The sequence below is a fragment of the Phalacrocorax carbo genome, chromosome 2 (assembly GCF_963921805.1).
Source record: "Phalacrocorax carbo chromosome 2, bPhaCar2.1, whole genome shotgun sequence".
Lineage (NCBI taxonomy): Eukaryota > Metazoa > Chordata > Aves > Suliformes > Phalacrocoracidae > Phalacrocorax > Phalacrocorax carbo.
The window spans coordinates 117529380-117549052 of NC_087514.1; the positions used below are offsets into that span (position 1 = coordinate 117529380).

At 36.3% G+C, this 19673-nt stretch overlaps 1 protein-coding gene across 26 annotated transcripts in view; it reads left to right on the top strand.

Moving 5' to 3' along the window:
- Positions 1 to 19673, top strand: part of CLASP2 (cytoplasmic linker associated protein 2) — a 160179-nt gene that overhangs the window by 102355 nt on the left and 38151 nt on the right. For 15 of the 26 annotated variants that reach the window (XM_064443990.1, XM_064443995.1, XM_064443993.1 and 12 more), the window contains 7 exons: positions 1321 to 1376; positions 2525 to 2695; positions 5921 to 5944; positions 8846 to 8863; positions 10803 to 10904; positions 16495 to 16665; positions 17528 to 17635. In XM_064443990.1, coding sequence (XP_064300060.1) covers positions 1321 to 1376; positions 2525 to 2695; positions 5921 to 5944; positions 8846 to 8863; positions 10803 to 10904; positions 16495 to 16665; positions 17528 to 17635 — 650 coding nt within the window. The remainder of the gene's footprint in view (positions 1 to 1320; positions 1377 to 2524; positions 2696 to 5920; positions 5945 to 8845; positions 8864 to 10802; positions 10905 to 16494; positions 16666 to 17527; positions 17636 to 19673) is intronic. The other 11 variants (XM_064444003.1, XM_064444008.1, XM_064444006.1 and 8 more) reach the window with 5 other exon arrangements.

The window sequence follows — 19673 nt, forward strand, 5'->3', positions numbered from 1 at the left end:
TCTTACAGATCATTGAGCAAAAATGCCTTTAAAGAGCATGGTGGAATGAGAGAAATGTGGTGACTTGTCCCTGCCTATATGAACTGCTTAAATGAAATGTCAATTGCAGTAGATGGTGCAAGTGCTGAAATTATAACAGTTGTCCGGGCTTTCTGTTTGGACCAGCTTGTAAGGTTAGGATACACCCATGAGCTCTGCCTGGGCCTCCTCGACCTACTTGCAGCAAAACACATCCAAAACACTAGTTAGTAATGTCAGAAAAGCAGGTATTATTTATGTTAAGCTGCAAATACGTGATCTTCTGTGACGATTTAGGTAACAGTGCTGACCTCTATATTATTAATGAGAACTTGAGCTAATAAATGGGATAAATACACAATATTATGCATCTCTTTTCTCTCTGCTTTTTGATTTAAAATTAGAGAGGGATTATTTTTACTAAAGCTGAGGCTCTAGACTCTGGTTGTAGTTTGACTGTTGATGAAATAGTCAACTATTTCAGCAAATACAAACCTTCCCATTCAGATAAATATTTAGACAGCTAGATGTGAATCAATGAATGAAGTATTGTGCTTTTCCCTGGTCTCTCTGACTGCATTTTACCGTTCTGCACCAGGCAGAAGGAAGGGCTCACAGTTAAACTTGAGTAGACAGAAAGATTTTGCTTTAGCAACTACTTATTTTTGCAGTAAGAGTAAAGGGAAATTGAGAGAAACCATAGAGGAAAAGACATGGGATTTTTCTCCCTTTATAAATTGTGGGAGCCTCTAACATTCAAACAGGGGAAATTAAGTCTAGTTGTGTGGAAGTTCCAGCATTTTCCTTTCTAATTTCTAACTCAGTTCTTGGGAGATAGAGGACTGGGGGAGGTTTATGAATTGTACACCTGTTTTCCTTGTTACTGCAGACACTACTTCACATCATTTATTTCACATAAGCTTTTTGTGTAGCTCCTGCTATTTTTGTTTGACGGCTGAAGTAGATAATCAGCCCTGTGGTTAAAACGCTGTACTGACCACTTAAACGTTGCTGTGACCAAGTCTGGAATGCCTGAACTTTGGGTTAGCGAAGTGTGCCTATTGGTAACCTCAGGGTTAATGCTTTGTGATGAAGATGTAATTTCATAAAATACAAAAAGTGAGATGATTGTGTTTTCCTTACATTCTGTATTTAGCTTGTTTATCTAAAATATGCTGAGAAAGTTGAAGGGGAGGAAAGAACAGAAGTGTTTTTTTTTTTCTCTCTCTCTCCCTGTTATTGTTGTCTTTTGGATCTGATACATGAGACTTATTGGGCTTATTGCCCTTTTTTATTTTTCAGTCGGCCTCTATCTTCTAAATGGTCTGCAGCCAGCCCAGCAAGCCTTGCAGGCAGAGGTAAGGTGGTTGCTATATAGTGCAATGCATGATAATTGTTCTTTATGTTCTTTGAATTAAAAGTTTTAAATGCAGCTTAAAATCTTACTGTCTTAAGCATTTACCCTGCTTCCAAGTTGAAAATTGGCATGTGTCATTACAGACTGCACCTGGAGCTGATTGCCACATGCTTGCTTTTCATTTTATGTGTTTTCAGTTGCAGCAAGTATAAGACATGATTTGCTATGTATTGGTACTATTAATGGATCATCTGTCTTGGAGTTTTGTCATGGAACAGTCACTTTCAAAGATGCAAAACATTACTCTATGGTCTATTCATGATTATTAGGCTTATGGCAGTTGGAATTGAAGAACTTGTACCTTTCATCTATTCCCACGTAGCTGTTGCTCTTTACAAAAAAGCAAACCCACAGATTTGAAATTTAGAGAGTTTTTGTCTTGAGTTTTAAGAATTTAATATCTGATTTTGCTTTTCACATAATGTGTTTGTAACTCTTGCGGAGTAAATAATTGAACTCCGTTTTACAAATGGCCAGTAATTGAGAGGGCTTGTTTTCTGGATACTGAAACTGTTAAGGGGGAGTCAAGTTTTGAATACATAAACTGGTGGTTGAAATTAGCTGAAGCTAATAGTTAATAGTCAGTAAATAATGGGAAGTGATTATAAACATACTCTGCAGAGGATTAGACCCCAAAGCAAATCAGGGTATGCATTCAGATTGCACATGTCTCTCTTAGCTGAAGTGTGGGGATATTATCTTCCCTCAGTATCACAAGGGAAGCTGTGAATTTCCTTATGTTTGTGAAGCATTCAATAATGTAATAAATCACATAAATTTTGAGAATTATGTAATTTGTACTAGGATGGGAGCACATAGTTTGTATTAAATAATGGCAAAATTTAATGCTGAGTGAAGGTAAATACCACTGTAAAATAAACAGCTCTTCATCCGAATTTCATGGCAACACCAGATTTAGTTTGCTTCTTAACCTCAGTAATACTTAGTGTAAGTCAAGTTAATATTAAACAATTTAACGTGTTTTTTTTCTGTACTTTTTGCAGGTATGCTGCGGTAGTAGAAAATGTTAACCTTTCAAATAGGATTAATTTTATTAATTACCAACTAATTTCCCAACTTTTTAACTAGTTTCAGGCAGCAGCAAGAGTGTCCCAGGCCCAGGAGCTCTACAAAGGTCTCGCAGCGACATTGATGTTAATGCTGCCGCAGGTGCAAAGGCCCGCCATGCTGCTGGGCAGACAGCTGGAGCTGGGCGCTTGTCAGCAGCTGGTCTACCTCCGGGATCTTATGCTTCACTAGGTAAGGGAAACATCTTTACAATACTGTAAAATATTTTTTGAGGTTTTTGATAAAGTTATGGGGAAAATACTTCTACGTATGAAAAATTGTCATAACCTTTAGAAGTATTGGAGTATTGCAAAAGAGCAGGTGTTCTGATTTAAGTTACCAACTTTGCTAGTTGTTTTATTTTTCTTGTGCTGGAAGAATGCCAATGCAAAGCATGTGTCTGTACCATGCTCTTTAAATGTGTTAATTTGGGATTGATATTAAGAAGTGAAGGTACTGCTCCTTCCAATAAACAGCAAATGGTGGTCAAGGCTTTTTTGTTTTTAGAAGTAATAGGGAATTGAGTGTTACGACTCTTGATTTTTCCATTTTTCTCAGCTCTTTAGCATTGTTGTAAAATAGCCAGCTAGAGAGACATCTGGTGGTAAGTGGTGGCTTCTTCATGTAGTACAGAAGTCTTTTACATTATAATATACAACACTGATGTCATAGATTCCTTCCTAAGCATGTTGATGGAACTATGTGTATGTTTTTATGTAGGTGACAGTCTTTGTTGATAGCAATAGACATAGAAAGTGCTACAAATTATAAGAGTGCAGAAAAGTTTTTGATAGTGGTGGTGGTGGTAGATGCTAGAACCTCCACTAAGTGGGGAGGATAAAGGAGTATAGGCATGTTTTTGATCTTTTTAGGTTATCCATACTGCAGGGGTAGCAATGGGGGAAGTGAGGTTCAGTGTTCACAAAACTGTTAGTTTTTTCTTCTTGGCTTATGTGCCAGCTAGACCACCAAGAAGGCATGTCCTAATGGCATTGTGGCCCAAGGCGATCACAAGAGAGGCAGAGAAACTATATAGTTCTTTTGATTTACCTTGTGTTTGGGGAGATGTTAGGATACACCTAGCCTATGAATTTCAAAGTTTCTGGTTGTGTTTTTTCTAAAAGAAAATTTAAGTTCAAAACTATTTTAAGTGAGTTGATTCTTTTGTCATCAAGGCTTACGTGAAATGGTTTGAAGACAATTGATTTTAGGATTAAGTTCATGAGGTGAGCAATGCTGACTAGAAGGAATACTTGCTGCTTGAAATAGTAATTTTGGATGTGGGCTCCCTCTAGTGTCCACAGAGGGGGAATCAGAAAACCTGCTGGGTAGCAGGGGGACACCGACGTTAGGCTGCTCAGTTTGCTTGGTGGAGATACGCTTGTGGTTATTGTTTGAGGAATTCCCAGTTCCTCCTAACTGAATGCCTAAAAGCCTGAAAGAGGTGGGATGAGTATTGCCTGGTCTGTTTTGGTGTCAAACAGGATTTATTCTGAATCTCAGAGAAAGCTAGAGTTCAGTTCTTGTGAGAAGTAGAAGTGACACAGAGTATGGTGGTAGAAGGGAGAAAAAGTCAAAGGGAAAGCAAAGACAGATATCTCTCTCTGTTAATCTGGCTTCTTCATGGTGCTGAAATGAAGAAACTACTTTTGGTCTTAAGAGTTTCACAGAAAATTAGCTCTTGATTGGAATATTGGTTTGCTTTCAGAACATTTTAAGCAAGATGTGATTCATGGCCAGAATTTTGAAAACAACAGTTGAGAAGGGCACAGAGGTTTTCAAGGAAGTAAATAGTGGTGGGTTTATGCAGGAAAATAACAGAAATTAAGAAATAGCTTATTCTCTTTGTAGCTTACAGATTTGGTGAGTGGAGGTGAGGGAGAGGAACAAATAGGCACTAAGTCCAGGTCGTAGTCTTTTGAAGGATTTGAATAGCTGGGAAGCTTTGCCTTGCTAGCAGGTGCAATCACTTGTGTAGAAGAATATGTTGTTTTGCCATTTGAAACCACCACTGTAATACTAAAAGTAAAGTCAAATCCTATTATAGATGGTATAAGGACAGTGATAGTCAAGGAGACCAAGGTTTGTTTGCAGTCACACAAAAGCAATACTGCTTGATTGATCTTGGCCCATTCTCCTAACAGTTTTTTAGTAGTGGTAAGGTAATCTAAAGACATATACCTGTCCCCTCTTAGCTATGCAGAGAGTGTGACTGTGGTGTGTTTGGCTATGGATTAACCATGGAATCCACCTCAAAATACTGTTTGCTCTCAGCTTTCAAAAGATATCCTTAAAATGAATGGAGTGTGGATCCAAGCAAGTTCCATGTTTCAGAAAATGGGCTAATTTGTAAACTTCTCCCTTCTGTTCATTTTAAGGAGGTGGCTTATGCGAAATCCACATATGGCAACTTAAATGACAGAATTGTCAGGATAATGCTGAGCATGGTACTAAAATGCCTAGATAATGTTACTCTGTTTCCATAATGCTTTCCACATCTTCTCGGGTGTTGCCGTCAATATCAAAACAAATAACATTGTCGCCTCTGGAGATAGAATTTATTTTCATTTTCACACTTACCTACAGAGAAACATCCACAGTTTCCTTAAACAGCTGCCAAATTTAGAGCCTCAAAGGACCACAAGCTCATGAGCATAGTAATCTATAATTGTCTCCACCCATCTCTTCCCTTTTTATTATTAATAGAAGAACTCTTTCTTGCTTACTTATGTTTGTTTGGGTTTTTTTAAAGACTGTCTAGAAGCATGAGGACATTTTCTACTTCAGTTGTTCTAAATGTTGACTATCTTTGACATCCTGAAGTATTAATGTCCTTTTTGAGGAGACTTGAGCTGTAATTATATGTGTTTCATGCTAAATATTTTGATTGTTACTGCCAGAATATGTATGCACTACCTTCCTGCTGAACTGGTAAATCTTTAATGCTTTTAAACCAGAGTGGAACTTTCTCCCACTTGTCCTCTGTGTTTATTGTGATGTCCTTTTTCCCTCCTGTCCCTTACCCCAGGTGGGGCTTCATGCTCAGCAACAAATTTCATAAATGTTGTGGTTCAGTAATGATATAAATATGTATTGATGCTTCAGTAACTGTTAACACCAAACCAAAACCAGCTTATAAATATTTCACTGTAAGGGTTTCCCTCAAGTCTGGGTAATACAGAGAGATTCAACATCTCTGTGCAGGGTACTTGTACCCTGTTCTGTAATTTTGTACCTTGGACTGAGAGAAACCAACTTTATTTAAGGTAGCTTATACATGCATGAATTAGGTAAACATGTCTGCTGTATTTAATATTAATGTATTTTCCTTAATTAATGTTTTATGACTCTGCTGTGAACACCTTTATTCTAACACACTAAGTTTTCCATGTTTCTTTGCCTGCTTTTTCAACAAAGAGGATACTTCTGACAAGATGGATGGTAAGAAATTGTTTAGTCTGTCCTCTAATTTGATTAAATACTTAATAAAGTCTTTTATGTAAAATTATTGATGTTTAATATATTTGTCTGTTCATTAACAAAGTACCGTGCTGTTTTCATTAACCCCTATGTAATCTTGATGTCTTAATATATATGTTGTATTATTGCTATATTTGTCAATGTTTTTGGTGATTGGACTGTACCAGCAACAGAAACTGTATCAGAAAATGGATGTTAATCCTGCTTTTTAGAACTCTATAAATTACAGAGCAGTTCTGTAATCAAGACATGCTTTTTAAAATTAGCTGTAGTACCATTGTTTTTCATAGTTTTACCTCTAAAGTCAAATTTTTTGACTTCGCAGAACAACAATGAGAAGAGAAGATGCTTGACCACATTATTAGGGATTTCAAACAAACAAACAAAGAAAAAAGCAAAAAACCCAAAAATCTTCTCTTTCAAAAGTACTCTGTCAGAATCTAGCCTAGCTACATAACTTCAAGTGCCCCTAAATTCTGTAATAGAATGTAATTGTATTAAAGAGTAGTTTATTAAAGACCTACCTGGTAAAATAGCTTACCAAGTATTCCACCTAGGTTTTAGTGCTTACCTTTTCTTAATTCACTGTATTAAACACATGAAGGGAGCTGTCATGTATTTTTATCCTAATTGCAGAGCAGTTGAGAATCAGGCTTCTCGTAGGAGTTGTCTGTTTCAGGTGTGCGTAAGTCATGCTTCTCATATAATAAAGTGACAGAGTCCAAGCTTGGTGCTTGATAATTCTAGTTCTAATTTATTGCTGGGGAACATTTAACAAGTCAGTTATGTTTGCTACTTACTTAAGAATTCTTGTCACGTGTTTATTAATGGTACATGTTATAAAGAATGAGTAGTTTACTGGAAGCAAAGCAGGCAAGATTTTTCATAGAAATGAAAACAGTAGGAAGGTAGATCTCTCAAACCCAGAATCCTGAATCATTTTAGAGCACAGATAATCAGTTTCATGAGACATACTTTTTAGAAGAATGTGAGCCATTTTTGAGTATTGCAGATGGCAAGCCTACTTTAATAAAATGAGGGAGGTTTGTACAGGGTAGTAGTGTCTCTCTCTTATTTTCATCTCAGATTTCCTTATGTTGCATATAATAGGGTTTATTTATAACTATCTATCTGCGATAAACACTTAATCTTGAGCTTTTGCACATTGTCACCAGCAATAAAGGTTCTTAGGGCCATGTGTACAAGCTTTTTCTTTTGTTCAGACCAGAGGTCACCACTAATGGTGTCCCATGCATCCGTTTAAAAATAGTAGGGGAAGCGCTACACAATTGATCACAATAACAGGCTTTTTTCTTCCCCAGAGGATATCTGTAGGGATGATGTGTGAGGCAGAATGAGTACAGCTTAGATCAACAGCTGGAGTTGTGTGATACAGCTGCTCTGATCTAACTGCCACCAGGGGGAACTAATAATTTTCCCTTTTCCTACTGGTCTTGGCCACATGTTGTTACCAGTTCTTTCACTAGTGCCTAGTAATACTTCATTATCAATCACTGTAGGTGAACAAACTCCAGAAAACTGATTTCATAAAACAAAAGTTAATAGTATTCTGTTGCTTAGCTTTTGGAGCTGACAGTGAGCCTTTAGCTATCCAAAGCAGGTGGTAGCGCAAGGGTGGACAGGAAGGAGGAGAACCACCCCTTTTAGGAGCAGCCAGCTACTAGCCTGCTTAGGTGTTGCATAGAACCTGCTTTCCAAGATCCAGCTCTGGAATAATGTTGGATTTTGGGGGGTATGTTTAGGGTTTGGATTTTTTTATACAGGCTGGCAAATTTGATCTGGAAGACTTTGAGGCAATCCTACATATGTATTACTGTAACTGATTTTAGTGAAGAAGCATTGAAGTTTACACTGAATTAATTTTTTAGGGGGAGTTTTTAAAAGTAGTGCCTTGAAGATTTTTTTTAGAGGGAGTTTTTAAAAATAGTGCCTTGGAAGATAGTATAATATGAGACAGCCATAGCCAGATTTGCAGAGAAAGTTAAGTTCAGGCTAGCCAAAGACCTTAACAGACGTTTTAATCATTGTAGTTCTCTTACAAGGCAGAAATGGCAGAGAGTGAAAACAAAAATTGAAATACCCTTTGATTTTTTTTTTGAAGCATTTAACATTTTTAATCACTACTAATATATATTTTATTTCATAATCAGATTTCTTTCAAAGGAACTTAAAGAGAGGAACGACTGCTGTTTAGATAGCATCCCATCAATTCCTAAGTACTGATGTCAGTAAAAAGATTTGCCTGACTCTGATTTTGTCATAATCAAGCCATGTTAAGCTTGGCATACTTCTGCAAGTGTGATCTGGTTTCAGCAAGCTTATATTACTTCCCGTTCCCTGAGCAAAACGTGATCTCGTACAGGTAGATCAGATCGTACAGGTAGAGTAATCCTGGATTAAATGCCAAGAAATCGTCTTTGCTGGCAGTTCCTATCAAATGTTCACTGTCCAGTGTGGGAAACATTGTCCTTGCATTTTTCTTTGAGATAATTTATAAGTAGTTTGTAATTTCAGACGAGCTTGCACTAAAATAATGCCTGTTTTGATCTGTACATGATGTTTTGACCTATCTCATAGACTTTTTTTCTTATTAGTTTTTTTGGTGGTTTTGTAACAAATTTGGGAGGCAGTGCTATATATTGTGGTGTTGTTAAATCACTAACAGTATTGCATAGATGTTTCTTGATAATTTTTCTTCAGTTCAGTAACAGAGTTGTAACACAAAAGCTTTAGAGCTCTTGACTTGATAAAATCTGTCAAGATGCATAAGATTAATCTCAAAGGAACTGGAGAGACAGAGTTGTTTGGAATGTCATGTATTTTATTATTTTTTCTGTTTAGGAACAGCTTCCGAAGATGGTAAGAAAATATTTTGTTAGAATAGCTAATGTTTTCAGCTTCATATTTTCATTGATACATATTAAGCTTTAAAAGTAGAATGTGGTCTTTCTGGGGCTTTGTGGAGGTTCATAACTCCAGATAGCTTATGCATCTAATACTTGGTTGCCATGTAGTATTTTTAAAATTCTTTTGCTTTTATTTTAATTCTCAAGTACTCATTTGCCATAGAAGTGTCATTGCTTAACATTTTTAGTGTGAGAATATAAGAGCTTTATAATTTTGCATTTGGTTTTTAAAGCGAGTCTTGTCAGAATACTTCATCAAATGTCTTCATGCTCTGGGAAGCAGGTGCTACTATTACTCATCTCTGAGACTCGGGAATTCATTTTCAATATGCTATTAACATTTAACCCTATCATTAGTGAATGGATATAGAGACTTCAAGTGAGTTAACAGTTCATTTGCCTCACAAATACAAACTGGTTTTTTTACTTGAATAAAATTGAATCAGGTTCCAAGTGATAATGGAACATAGTATCAAAATAGTGGCACTCTGTATTCCTAAGTTTATGGGCCAAATTCTGTACACAGTTACATGCCTTGCAGTCTCACAGCACTCAGTGGGAAAACATTGCCATTGCACGGGGATAACTAGTAGAGTTTGGACTAGTTAACCTAACCATCTTGCTAGCATATTGTTTTCTAATAGTTTAGTGAATAACCTCCTTTATCCTGGTTCTCTTCTTATAGACTCTCATCTATGGCTATTCCCTCTACTTGGATGAATATTATTAACTTGGTTGGTCTGTAAATTCTGCTGTGGAAAGCCTAAAGAGGCTAGAACTAAATAACAGTCTGCGTACCTAATTCTTCAGGGTCAAATATTGACTCTACATGTCTAGAAAAAATTCAATTATGCTGTTTTTAAAAGTGGATTACTTGTTGAGCTAGATCCACCCTGTACAAGCTTATTGGGTTTTGTTCTTGTGACTTCTAAGAGTTATGGTTAGCATGGTTTTGTTTTTTGTTTCATTTTTCTGTTGTTTGAGAGGTTGGCTTAGGATATGTAGTACACTACTACTTATTTTCTCGTATGAATAATATTTCAGTTACCTTTAATTCTTCCATCTGGGGTCTTCCTTTCTTTTCTAATTTCATTGTATACTCTGGATGTTAAGACGAACATGGCTAATAGTGCAGAAGAGTTTAACCCAAAACCAAGACGGCTTGGCATTCTAGAGAGAAGCGAATCTATTGTTTTAGTTGTAGATACTCAGTTTAATTTATCACTTCCTCAGTTCCTCAATCTGTTGAGGAGAGTAGTATTTCCTTATATCATGTTGTCACTGAGAAGTACGAAATGTACTTAGTCTTTGCAAAATGCTGTAAAGCTTGGGAAGTCCTGTAGAAGTCTCTGACTGCGGCCAGGAAAACAGTAGAATCTTCAGTAATAGGAAAGCTAGTATTTAGATTTCTAAAAAAGGGAGTGAGGTTAGGAAGAAGCCTTAGAACTCTATTAAAAAACAGCATAATTTTTGTAGTTTCATGGCAGCAAAAGTAGAATTACAACCACAAGTAATCGTGACAAGACTGTACCTGATATAGCAACATCAGCATTGCCTATTATTTAATAAATTGCCCTTTTTTAAATATAATCGACCCATTTATGTAGGAAGCAAGGACTAGCTAGCTAGTTCAGGGTGTTTAAATGATAATGTGTAAATTGTTCACTGAAACATGTAGCATCAGGGGAGAAGTAGTTTGATTCCTCAACTATCAAGTCCGTCAAGGTGTTCAAATTTCTACTAATTATCCCAAGCGAATTTTCACCAATTGAGCTACGTTATGCTTCTTTTTTTTACCTACAGAAACTTAAGAAAATATTAGTAAATGCTACTGATGCTTTGTTTTCTACATTACTGTGAAAAACTGATTTAATGCCGTTTTTCTTTTATAGGTCGTATACGAACAAAGCTTTCCACACCTTCTGTTGGTATTGGAAATTCTAAAACGGATTCCAGAGGACGGAGTAGAACCAAAGTGGTGTCACAGTCTCAGCGTATGTATTTTCTGTTTGTCAGTTATACCCGATAAAGAGGCCAAATGTTTAAGCATATATTCATTGACCAATGGCTACAGTCAAAGTTAATTTTTAAAAAAAGCTACATACTGAGTTGTTGTTCTGTGCCTTAGGTTCATCATCGCCAGACAAAAATGAAGGTATTTTTTTCAGTGTTTTGGGTCAGTGGTATTTGCATGCTTTTTAAATTCATGTTGTTTTTCTCTGGACAAAATATTAGGTTAGGTCTTAGTTTGCCAATTAAATTAGATAATGTAACAGGAAATGAAATCTACCCTTAAATTCTGTCTTCAATTATAACTTCTCAACATTCTTTTCCCCCCCTTTCTGACCTCCCCAACACGAAACAGCAGTAAACTTCTGTCAGTTACGTATGACACATGGTTGAGTAATACAGAAGAAAGGGTAGACTGAGTGGTGTCCTCAGTGTTACCTGCAAAACCTAATTTTTCATTTTTCAAAAAATCTTACTTTTCAGCCAGAAATACCGCTTTCATTTTAAGCGAAGCACTGGTCTATCTCTTGGATATACACTCCTTTTTTTTGTTATTGCTGTTAACTTAACACTTCCCTGGAGTGAAGTACCAAACCCCAACTTTATAATCACTTACTTAGCTTATATTGAATCGAAGGGTTAAAACAAGCAATTTACTGTATGTCAGCTAATCCACAGTAATTTTCTGTGTGTGTTTAGAAACCAAAGGAAATGGAAAATTTCCCATCTAGCTGACCTTAATTAAAAAGACCTGATGACCTCATATTCTTTGGCACTGGCTGACCTACAGCAATTTGTTCACACATCTGATGTCTCAATAGACATCTGACTAAGCCCTGTAGTGTTTCCAGATTCTCGTCTTTGTCTAATTAAGTGAAATGCAATGAGATTAATGAAAGGAAGACAAATTAAAATAAAATTAAAATAAACTAACCAGTCCTATAGTTTGTCAGGCCTAACGTTATAAACCCAGTAAACTTTCAGTTACAATTATTTTGCTACCGGTAATCATATCCACTTTCTTTTAATAAAACCCCTTAATTCTGTGTGTAATGGCAGAAACATTTATCTTCATAGCAATGGCTATTTATCATAAATAGAATTACTTCAGAGCTTAAAAAAAGGCAGGTAAAAGAGTTTGGGGTTTGGGGTTTTTTTCCCCCTGTTAGAGTACTTCCCATACAGTTTTGCATTACTTCATTTTCCAACAAATACTGTTGGATCAAACGTGATCCAATGCTTGCAGGCTTTGTGAAATGAAACTTTCAAAAAATCTGAACAGATAATCTTAAAGTAATAAAATCCAATAACAGAAGTTGTCTTAAGCCATTTTTTTGCTTCGACAGTGCTCTAATCTCACGTGTTTGAGATGAGAGCTTGAAAATAGTCTAGTTATTGACTGTGACAAAGATTGTGCAAAACTTGTTTTACGTTTTCAGTGTTGAGATGACTACACTGTATCATAAACAAAGATTATTGGGATTAATAATTTAAGGGGAGAGCAGGTAACAGTGCCGTTGAATCACTTTTCCCCTTCTGAAAAGCTGTAAGCAGTATCTGTAACATTCTCTTCATTTCTGTGAAGGAGGCTCTGAAATAAGCTTTTTGAAAATACCTTTGTTCTTTGAACAGATTTGGTAAATTCTTAAGAAGTTGTTTGATAAACTGTTTGGGGGAGGGGTTAAATTTAGTTAGCAATATCACAGAATGGTAGGGGTTGGAAGGGACCTCTGGAGATCATCTTGTCCCACCCCCCTGCTTGAGCAGGTACACCTAGAGCAAGGGGCACAGGAATGCGTTCAGGTGGGTTTTGAATGTCTCCAGGGAAGGAGACTCCACAACCTCCCTGGGCAGCCTGTTCCACTGCTCTGTCACCCCCACAGTTGAAGATGTTTTTCCTCATATTCACGTGGAACTTCCTGTGTTCCAATTCGTTCCCGTTACCCCTTGTCCTGTCATTGGGCACCACTGAAAAGAGTCCAGTCCCATGCTCTTGACACTTGAAGGGTGCTTCGGATATTTATAAGAATTTATGAGATCCCCCTCAGTCTTCTCTTGTCCAGGCTGAACAAACCCAAGTCTCTCAGCCTTTCCTCACAAGAGAGGTGCTCCAGTCCCCTGATCATCTTGGTAGCTCAATGTAAGACTTTTGTGATTATCATTGTCCTATAATATTAATTAAACTGACTGTATATTCAGGGAAACAAACTGAAGCTTCTTTTTACTAATAATGACAACTTTTTCCCAAGAGAATTAATTTTTGCACAGTATTAATATCTAAAGAGATAAGTTAAACTGATATTGAAATAACTAGATTTGTCTACATTTGATGATGTGCGAAAATGAAATCCAAGAATGCATCTTTACAGCCTTTTATGACTACTTCTGTTCAGAACTGATGGCTTCAGATAGCTCATTATAACCTGTCAGTGGGGGAGAACAAGAATTCTGAGATGTTTTAAGGAAGATAAACAGGGCAAATAAAAATGGACAGGCGAAGAAGTATTGTCAGGCACTGTATGAGAGTTATTTGGGTGATGGTTCTTTATGGGACTAAAAATTTTCGCAGCATTGTGGGGAGAGAGATGCTTGATGTTTCCATACAGGGAATTGTTTTAGTTCCCCAGTGTATAGTGGGAAAATAGATTCATATTAGATATAAGTTTTTATTTTTTAAATAAACACTGTAACACAGATGCTTTTGTAAATTTAGGGTTACAACTATTTAACACTTTTGTTCAAAGATCATTTTATGAAAGACTTGCAAATTTGAATGCTTTTACAAAAGATACTTTTTTAGGGTTTTAGAAGCCCTTTACTCTTCCTCTTCTATTTTTAAATTGTAACATAAAATAAATGCATATACTATCTATAGCTCATTATTTTATTCTTATCTACGGAAAAAAAATTGCTCCATTTTTTTCCTATCCCTTCCTGTTTGGCTGTCAGGTAATTCAGCAAGGTGTGCAAAAATTACATTACAATTTTCATTCAGAGAAAAAGTATTACATTTCTGAATGGAAACAAATTCTTACTTTTATACTCCAGATTAATTTTAAAGAGGAAGACCTGAAATTCTATGCAAGTCTTTTCAGTTGTGCCATTGTGAGTTGTTTGGTTTTTTTTTTTGTCATCCACCGCACCTGCAGCTCAGTTCCTTTACTGTCTGTCTCAAAAAAAATGTTTTGGCCGTGTGTGTAACTTTTGTTCAGCTGTTGAACTACTTGAACCTTTTTGGCGATGTTATATTCTTTTGAAGTAATATGAAGGCTACAGTTTCATGTTTAATTGAAATGTAATTCTTCAGTATTATCCAGTTGTTGATCAGAAAGCTGAAGAATTGTAATGTGCTTGTGCAGCTTTGCTTCGTCTGCTTTCTACATATAGCATCTGAGTTTAGTTCTTCAACTGTGGAAGCTACTTGAAAGCACTGCTTTAGCATAACCCCTTGTGGCTTTTTTTTCCTGTGTGAAATGACTAAAGCTTTCTTATTTCCATTTGCCATCCATTTTTTAATCTGCTCTGCTCCCTCCCTCTTCATGGATTATAAACCCTTACCCTAATCCTGCCTTTACACTTGTTCAGGATCACAGTCTGCTAACCCCATTGGTGGTAAGAGTCTACAGAATTTGTGTATACATCATTGTTTGATCGTCTGTTTGACATAACTCATTGAAGGACCCTATTCAGCAGAAATTCTGGCTTGCTTTTTTCATTATGCTGCACTTACCTAATTGGATGTAATCCTTATTTAGAAGGCAGTAGAGATGGGAGGTTTTTGTCATTCTGGAATACTGTTTTAGCAATCTTTCTTTTATCATTCAGTTCACTTAGATCTTCTACTGGTGGTAGTACTGACAACAGTATGCCGATGCCGTTATTAGCACAATATTTTCAGGATACTAAACTTATTTGGTTTATTTATGGTATAGTGGTACACCTTGCATGTCAGACAATAGAAGGATAAATAACATATTAGAATGAGAGGTTGCGTTTCTTCTGTATACTCTGAGAAGAGAAAGTTTACCAGCTTTCTGACCTGTTGAAGAAAATCTTCTAAAAGTCTCTGGCACAGTGAACACTTTTAGAATATTTTTCATGATTTTAAAGAGAGATAAAATATTGGAGACTGGAAAGAAGGCATAGTAATATTGGGTCTAAGTTGAAATGACCTGATATGAAAAACTGCCAAACTCTTAATTTTTGCAGGCCGCAGCAATTTTATAGATTTGCCTATTCCTTTTTTGCTATAGGAGTTATGCTTTTTTCCCAGTCTGTGTAATATGTTTTTTTTTTAATAATTTCTGCTGAATAGTTCCATAGTTTGGAAAAGGGATTTTGCTAAATAATCATTTCAAGTTTGAATTCAAACAATGAATCTGAAAGTATATGCATGGTACATTGTTTTAGTTTTCTCCCTTCCACCCAGCGTATGTTTTATTTTGTTGGGATTTTGGTTTTTTTTCCCCATACAGTTAAGCTTTAATCAACTTGTATCTTTTAAATGTGCCTCATAAGAAGTAACCCATGAAACTCACTTGAGATGTTGCATGTTAACTCTATAGACCTGATAGCATAGCTGTGGTCATACAGTACCTGATCATTTTTAAAAGATAAATGAAAGGTTTGTATCTGTATGTAATTAACCTTTGGTTAAAATGATGTTTTGCTTTTTATTTGGTCAGACTTCTTGAATTCTGCAGCTGGAAACAATATATATACTGGTGGTATAAATTGGTTATAACTAGAGAAGAATGGATTCTTTGTTAGGGCTTAGAACTTAATTTTTCTGCAACTGAAATATCAAAATTATGGATCAGTGACTAGTTTCTGGTAGAAAGTACAGTGTGTTGAAATGAACATTTATAGCACTTTCTAATGTTCAGTTTTGATTAATAAAAATACAAGTTGCTTAAATATGTCTTGATCAATTTTTAGCTTGCTGAAAAATAATTGAAGATTTTCTTTGAATTTGTGGGGTGGCCGCCACAGAAATGAATATGAATATTTGAATTGTCTTCAGAGACATTTTATTTAACGTCTCAGAAAGTAGTGAATGAAGTCCCCATGCTTTCAAAAGCAAGGGAGAAGAGTTCAGATGTTAGGAAGATGATGTTATAATAAAATAACATAGGTTGCACTGGAAGAACTGGAATAGTCATGAAATCACTAGTTTAAAGTTGCTTCCTTTACCTTTCTAGCAGTACTTTTTCTTTCTTTTTTAATAGAAGGCATGATTAGTGAGACCATGTAGCTTAAAAAGTAAACACACCAATGTTCGTGGTAGGGACACTGTTGATGAAGACTAGAAATATTATTTATGGTTTCTGGAGAACTACTAGTGCTGAATACCATGCCGAGTGCTTCCTTGCATTGGTAATTTATTTACCTTGTATGTAGTGCTATAAGAACTTGGACCAGGGTTTTCTATTTTACATTTTTACCTTGTAAGTTTTTCAAGACCATTTCAATCTACCACCAGTTTCCTACTAACTTTAAGCATTTTTTTTTTCTTTATAACCATCATTGTTTATCTTTTATGCTGTTACTTACACTTACTCATTTTGCCTTCAGCTGGCAGTAGATCTGGGTCTCCTGGAAGAGTTTTGACAACCACCACGCTTTCCACTATGAACACAGGAGTTCAGAGAGTGTTAGTGAATCCTGCAACTGCACAAAAACGAAGCAAAATCCCACGAAGTCAGGGATGCAGCAGAGAAGCTAGTCCTTCTAGATTGTCAGTAGGTAAGACTCACTGAATAACTCTGTTTCTTCGTAGTCCTTCTTACTTGAAGTGCTGAATATCTACAGCTTGTGTTTAGTTATAGGTGGATGATAAAATTAGAATACCTATTGATAAAAATCTAAGATGTGCCTGTTTCCTGAGGCTATACAAGACAGTCTTAAACTTAAGCTGAAACCTTAAGTTTTTGCTGTCAGAATGCAGTTGTTCTTTTCCTCACCTCCCTGTCTTCCTTCTCTTCCACTTTTCTTCCCTTCCTATCCCCACCCCCAAAATACCCACATCTCTTGAATGAAAGTGATACCATTTAAAAAAGATTTTCTTCATTACTTCTGTGTCTTCTCTTTATGTGTGTGTGCATGTGTATACTTTTGTGAAACAAAAATTAATGTTATACTTCTTAAACCTCACAATACAACCTAATTATATTTTATTACAAAAAATATTATTGAAAAACACCAGTTGATTTTAATGGCATTGCTGCTGTTCTTTGGTATTTTCATTTTTACCTTATCTGTATTAACTTTATATTTTCCTCCTTTAGAAAGCTATGGGTTTTTTCATTTGCATTATTGTTGATTAACATGATCTTGAGCACAAATTCTGAATCAATACTCCGTTCATAGTTTTTATTCTTGTTTCCGTCCTTTTCAAGAGTTACACTGGCTATGCCTAGTGTAATCCAGCACAATCAAGAAAGTGTGTGGAAACAGTCATGACTTACAGTACAACATAATCATCAGTGTCTTTTCTTAGAAATACATCTTTGATCTTACTGCAAAACAGAATTGCATTAAAACTGCAACTTTTCTTATGTCTTCTCCCTTCTGTGCTGCTGTTTGTCTGTACCCTGAATCATACTAGCACGAGGCAGCCGCATTCCTCGGCCTAGTGTGAGTCAGGGGTGCAGTCGGGAGGCCAGCCGTGAAAGTAGCAGGGACACAAGCCCTGTCCGCAATTTTCCACCCCTTGGTAAGTACTCAGAGCCCCTTGTTGTGCATGGCTGTCTTTGCCCTTCATTATTTGCACCTAACGAATCCGTGCCTCCTTCATATAGCTTGTAGCCAGCCACCATTATTTTCCCTTCCTTGGCTCACTCACCACTTACTTCAATGGAGAATCAACCAACGTGTGAATGGGTTGCACACTTGAAAACTAAACGCTATGGCTAGTGTTAGTCTTATGTTAAATACCAAGTCTGGAAAGGTGTGTGATATGCAGCACCTAGGGACTACTTCTTTGAAAGGGCAATCCTGCTTTTGGAAAGTTCTTAGAAATTGTGTGTTTCTTTCTTTATTACAGCACTCATTGTTTGGGTGCAGTTAGATAACCTGTTTTTCACTGTGTTTCTCACTTCCTGCATCAACAGCTAGGATCTGCTAGTATTCAAACTTGCTCCCTAGTCAATTAATCATTTTGGTGTGTAAGAATGAAATACATTTCATTTTATGTCTCCTTAGCTATACTGTCATCTCTGTATTACATGAAAAAAAAATTAACTTTTTGCTATTAAAGCAAGTAAATATGATGGTGCAGATAAGGGATCAATCTACTGAAGCAGAACTGTATTCTGAGGTTGCTTTCCATTTTCTAAAAATGAACAGGGCAAGTAGCGAAGTCCTTATCCAAGTAGATTAACCAAATTACAGTTCTGAAGTTTATTTTTAATCTGTCTAGAACAAGTGGCAAGTCACTGAAGTAGCAGCCCTTGTTACATAGGGGAGAAGAGAGGAATTGAAAACTTCAACATTCACACATGCATAGCCACATTCAGGCCTCATTCCCAGAGCTGCTATAAGCAAAAGTTTTGTTTTCACTTCGTATTCAAGCTTATTGGCCTGACACTGAAAAGATTTTGTAAGATTGTCAAGCTGTTGTCTGTGTCTGAAACGTCAATAAGGCATAGGAACATTAGTTTATAATTATTTTAACGTGCTGTTGGCAAAGGAATAGGGAAGCTACTCATCTCCATCTCATCTCCATTTATTCTTTTCAAGGTTACTATGAAGCTCGTGTAGTAAATTTTTATAAAAGTCTTTTTACGTGTTGGTGTTTGTTTTTATTGCTTGGTAATACAAAACTGTCTCTGTAAGATTGTATCTGAAACTGGTCTTTCTTGGTGTTATCTTTGAGTTAGTCTTTAGCATGCATCCCCCTTTTCGTTGTTCAGCTGTAGCTTACAGTTAATGGCTTTGTAATACTAGCTCTTAAACACAGGCTGAAAATAGTGAGTCTCTGGTTGCTGTCTCAAATTGAGGCACCCAACTGGACTCCTAATTAGCATTTGAGGTCTATTGTGGTCTGTTAGGGCAGTATGCTTTCTGTCAGCCATGGCTTTATGAAAAAAGTACAGATGACTTGAATGAAAGCTGTTTCAATAACTAATGCTAATTTGCCCAAATGCTATGTAATTGGGAAATGAAATTAAAAGCAGATACTCTGCGGGATCCATTAATGAACTTCTTTTACTAAAACACAGCTGGCAGACTGTGTTGTTGTACACGTGTATCTTCTTTTCTTTTAAAAATGGGGGCACTTTCCAGATATTTTTGTGCTGCTTTTGCTGCCTTACAGCTTAACTTTGATTGCATGCATGCAAGATATGATTTACATTTATATTTGGTCAAATGCCTGTTATATTAAGAAATCTGTATTAAGCTAATACTGTAAGGTGGTTCATTGGGATGGATGCTACTTGAGGTTTCACTGATGGATTTTAGTTTCTGTGTTCAGATGTCAAAACAAGTCTTTATACAGATACAATAGATTTGAATTGTCTGATAGCACAGAGAATGCAAAGTAGTGTGTATAGGAATCCAGTGCTGTTTAAAAAAAAAAGGCAGCAGCTATACCTGAAATGAATGACAATTCCTTCTAGTATGACTTCTTACTGAAATGGTTCCGAATGTCATTCAGTATTTTGTTGCACCAGTTTTGTCTTTTGGGATGCTGTTAACTTCTATCAAAAACATTAAATTTAGTATTTTTCAGTACAAGTGGAAGATTAAAT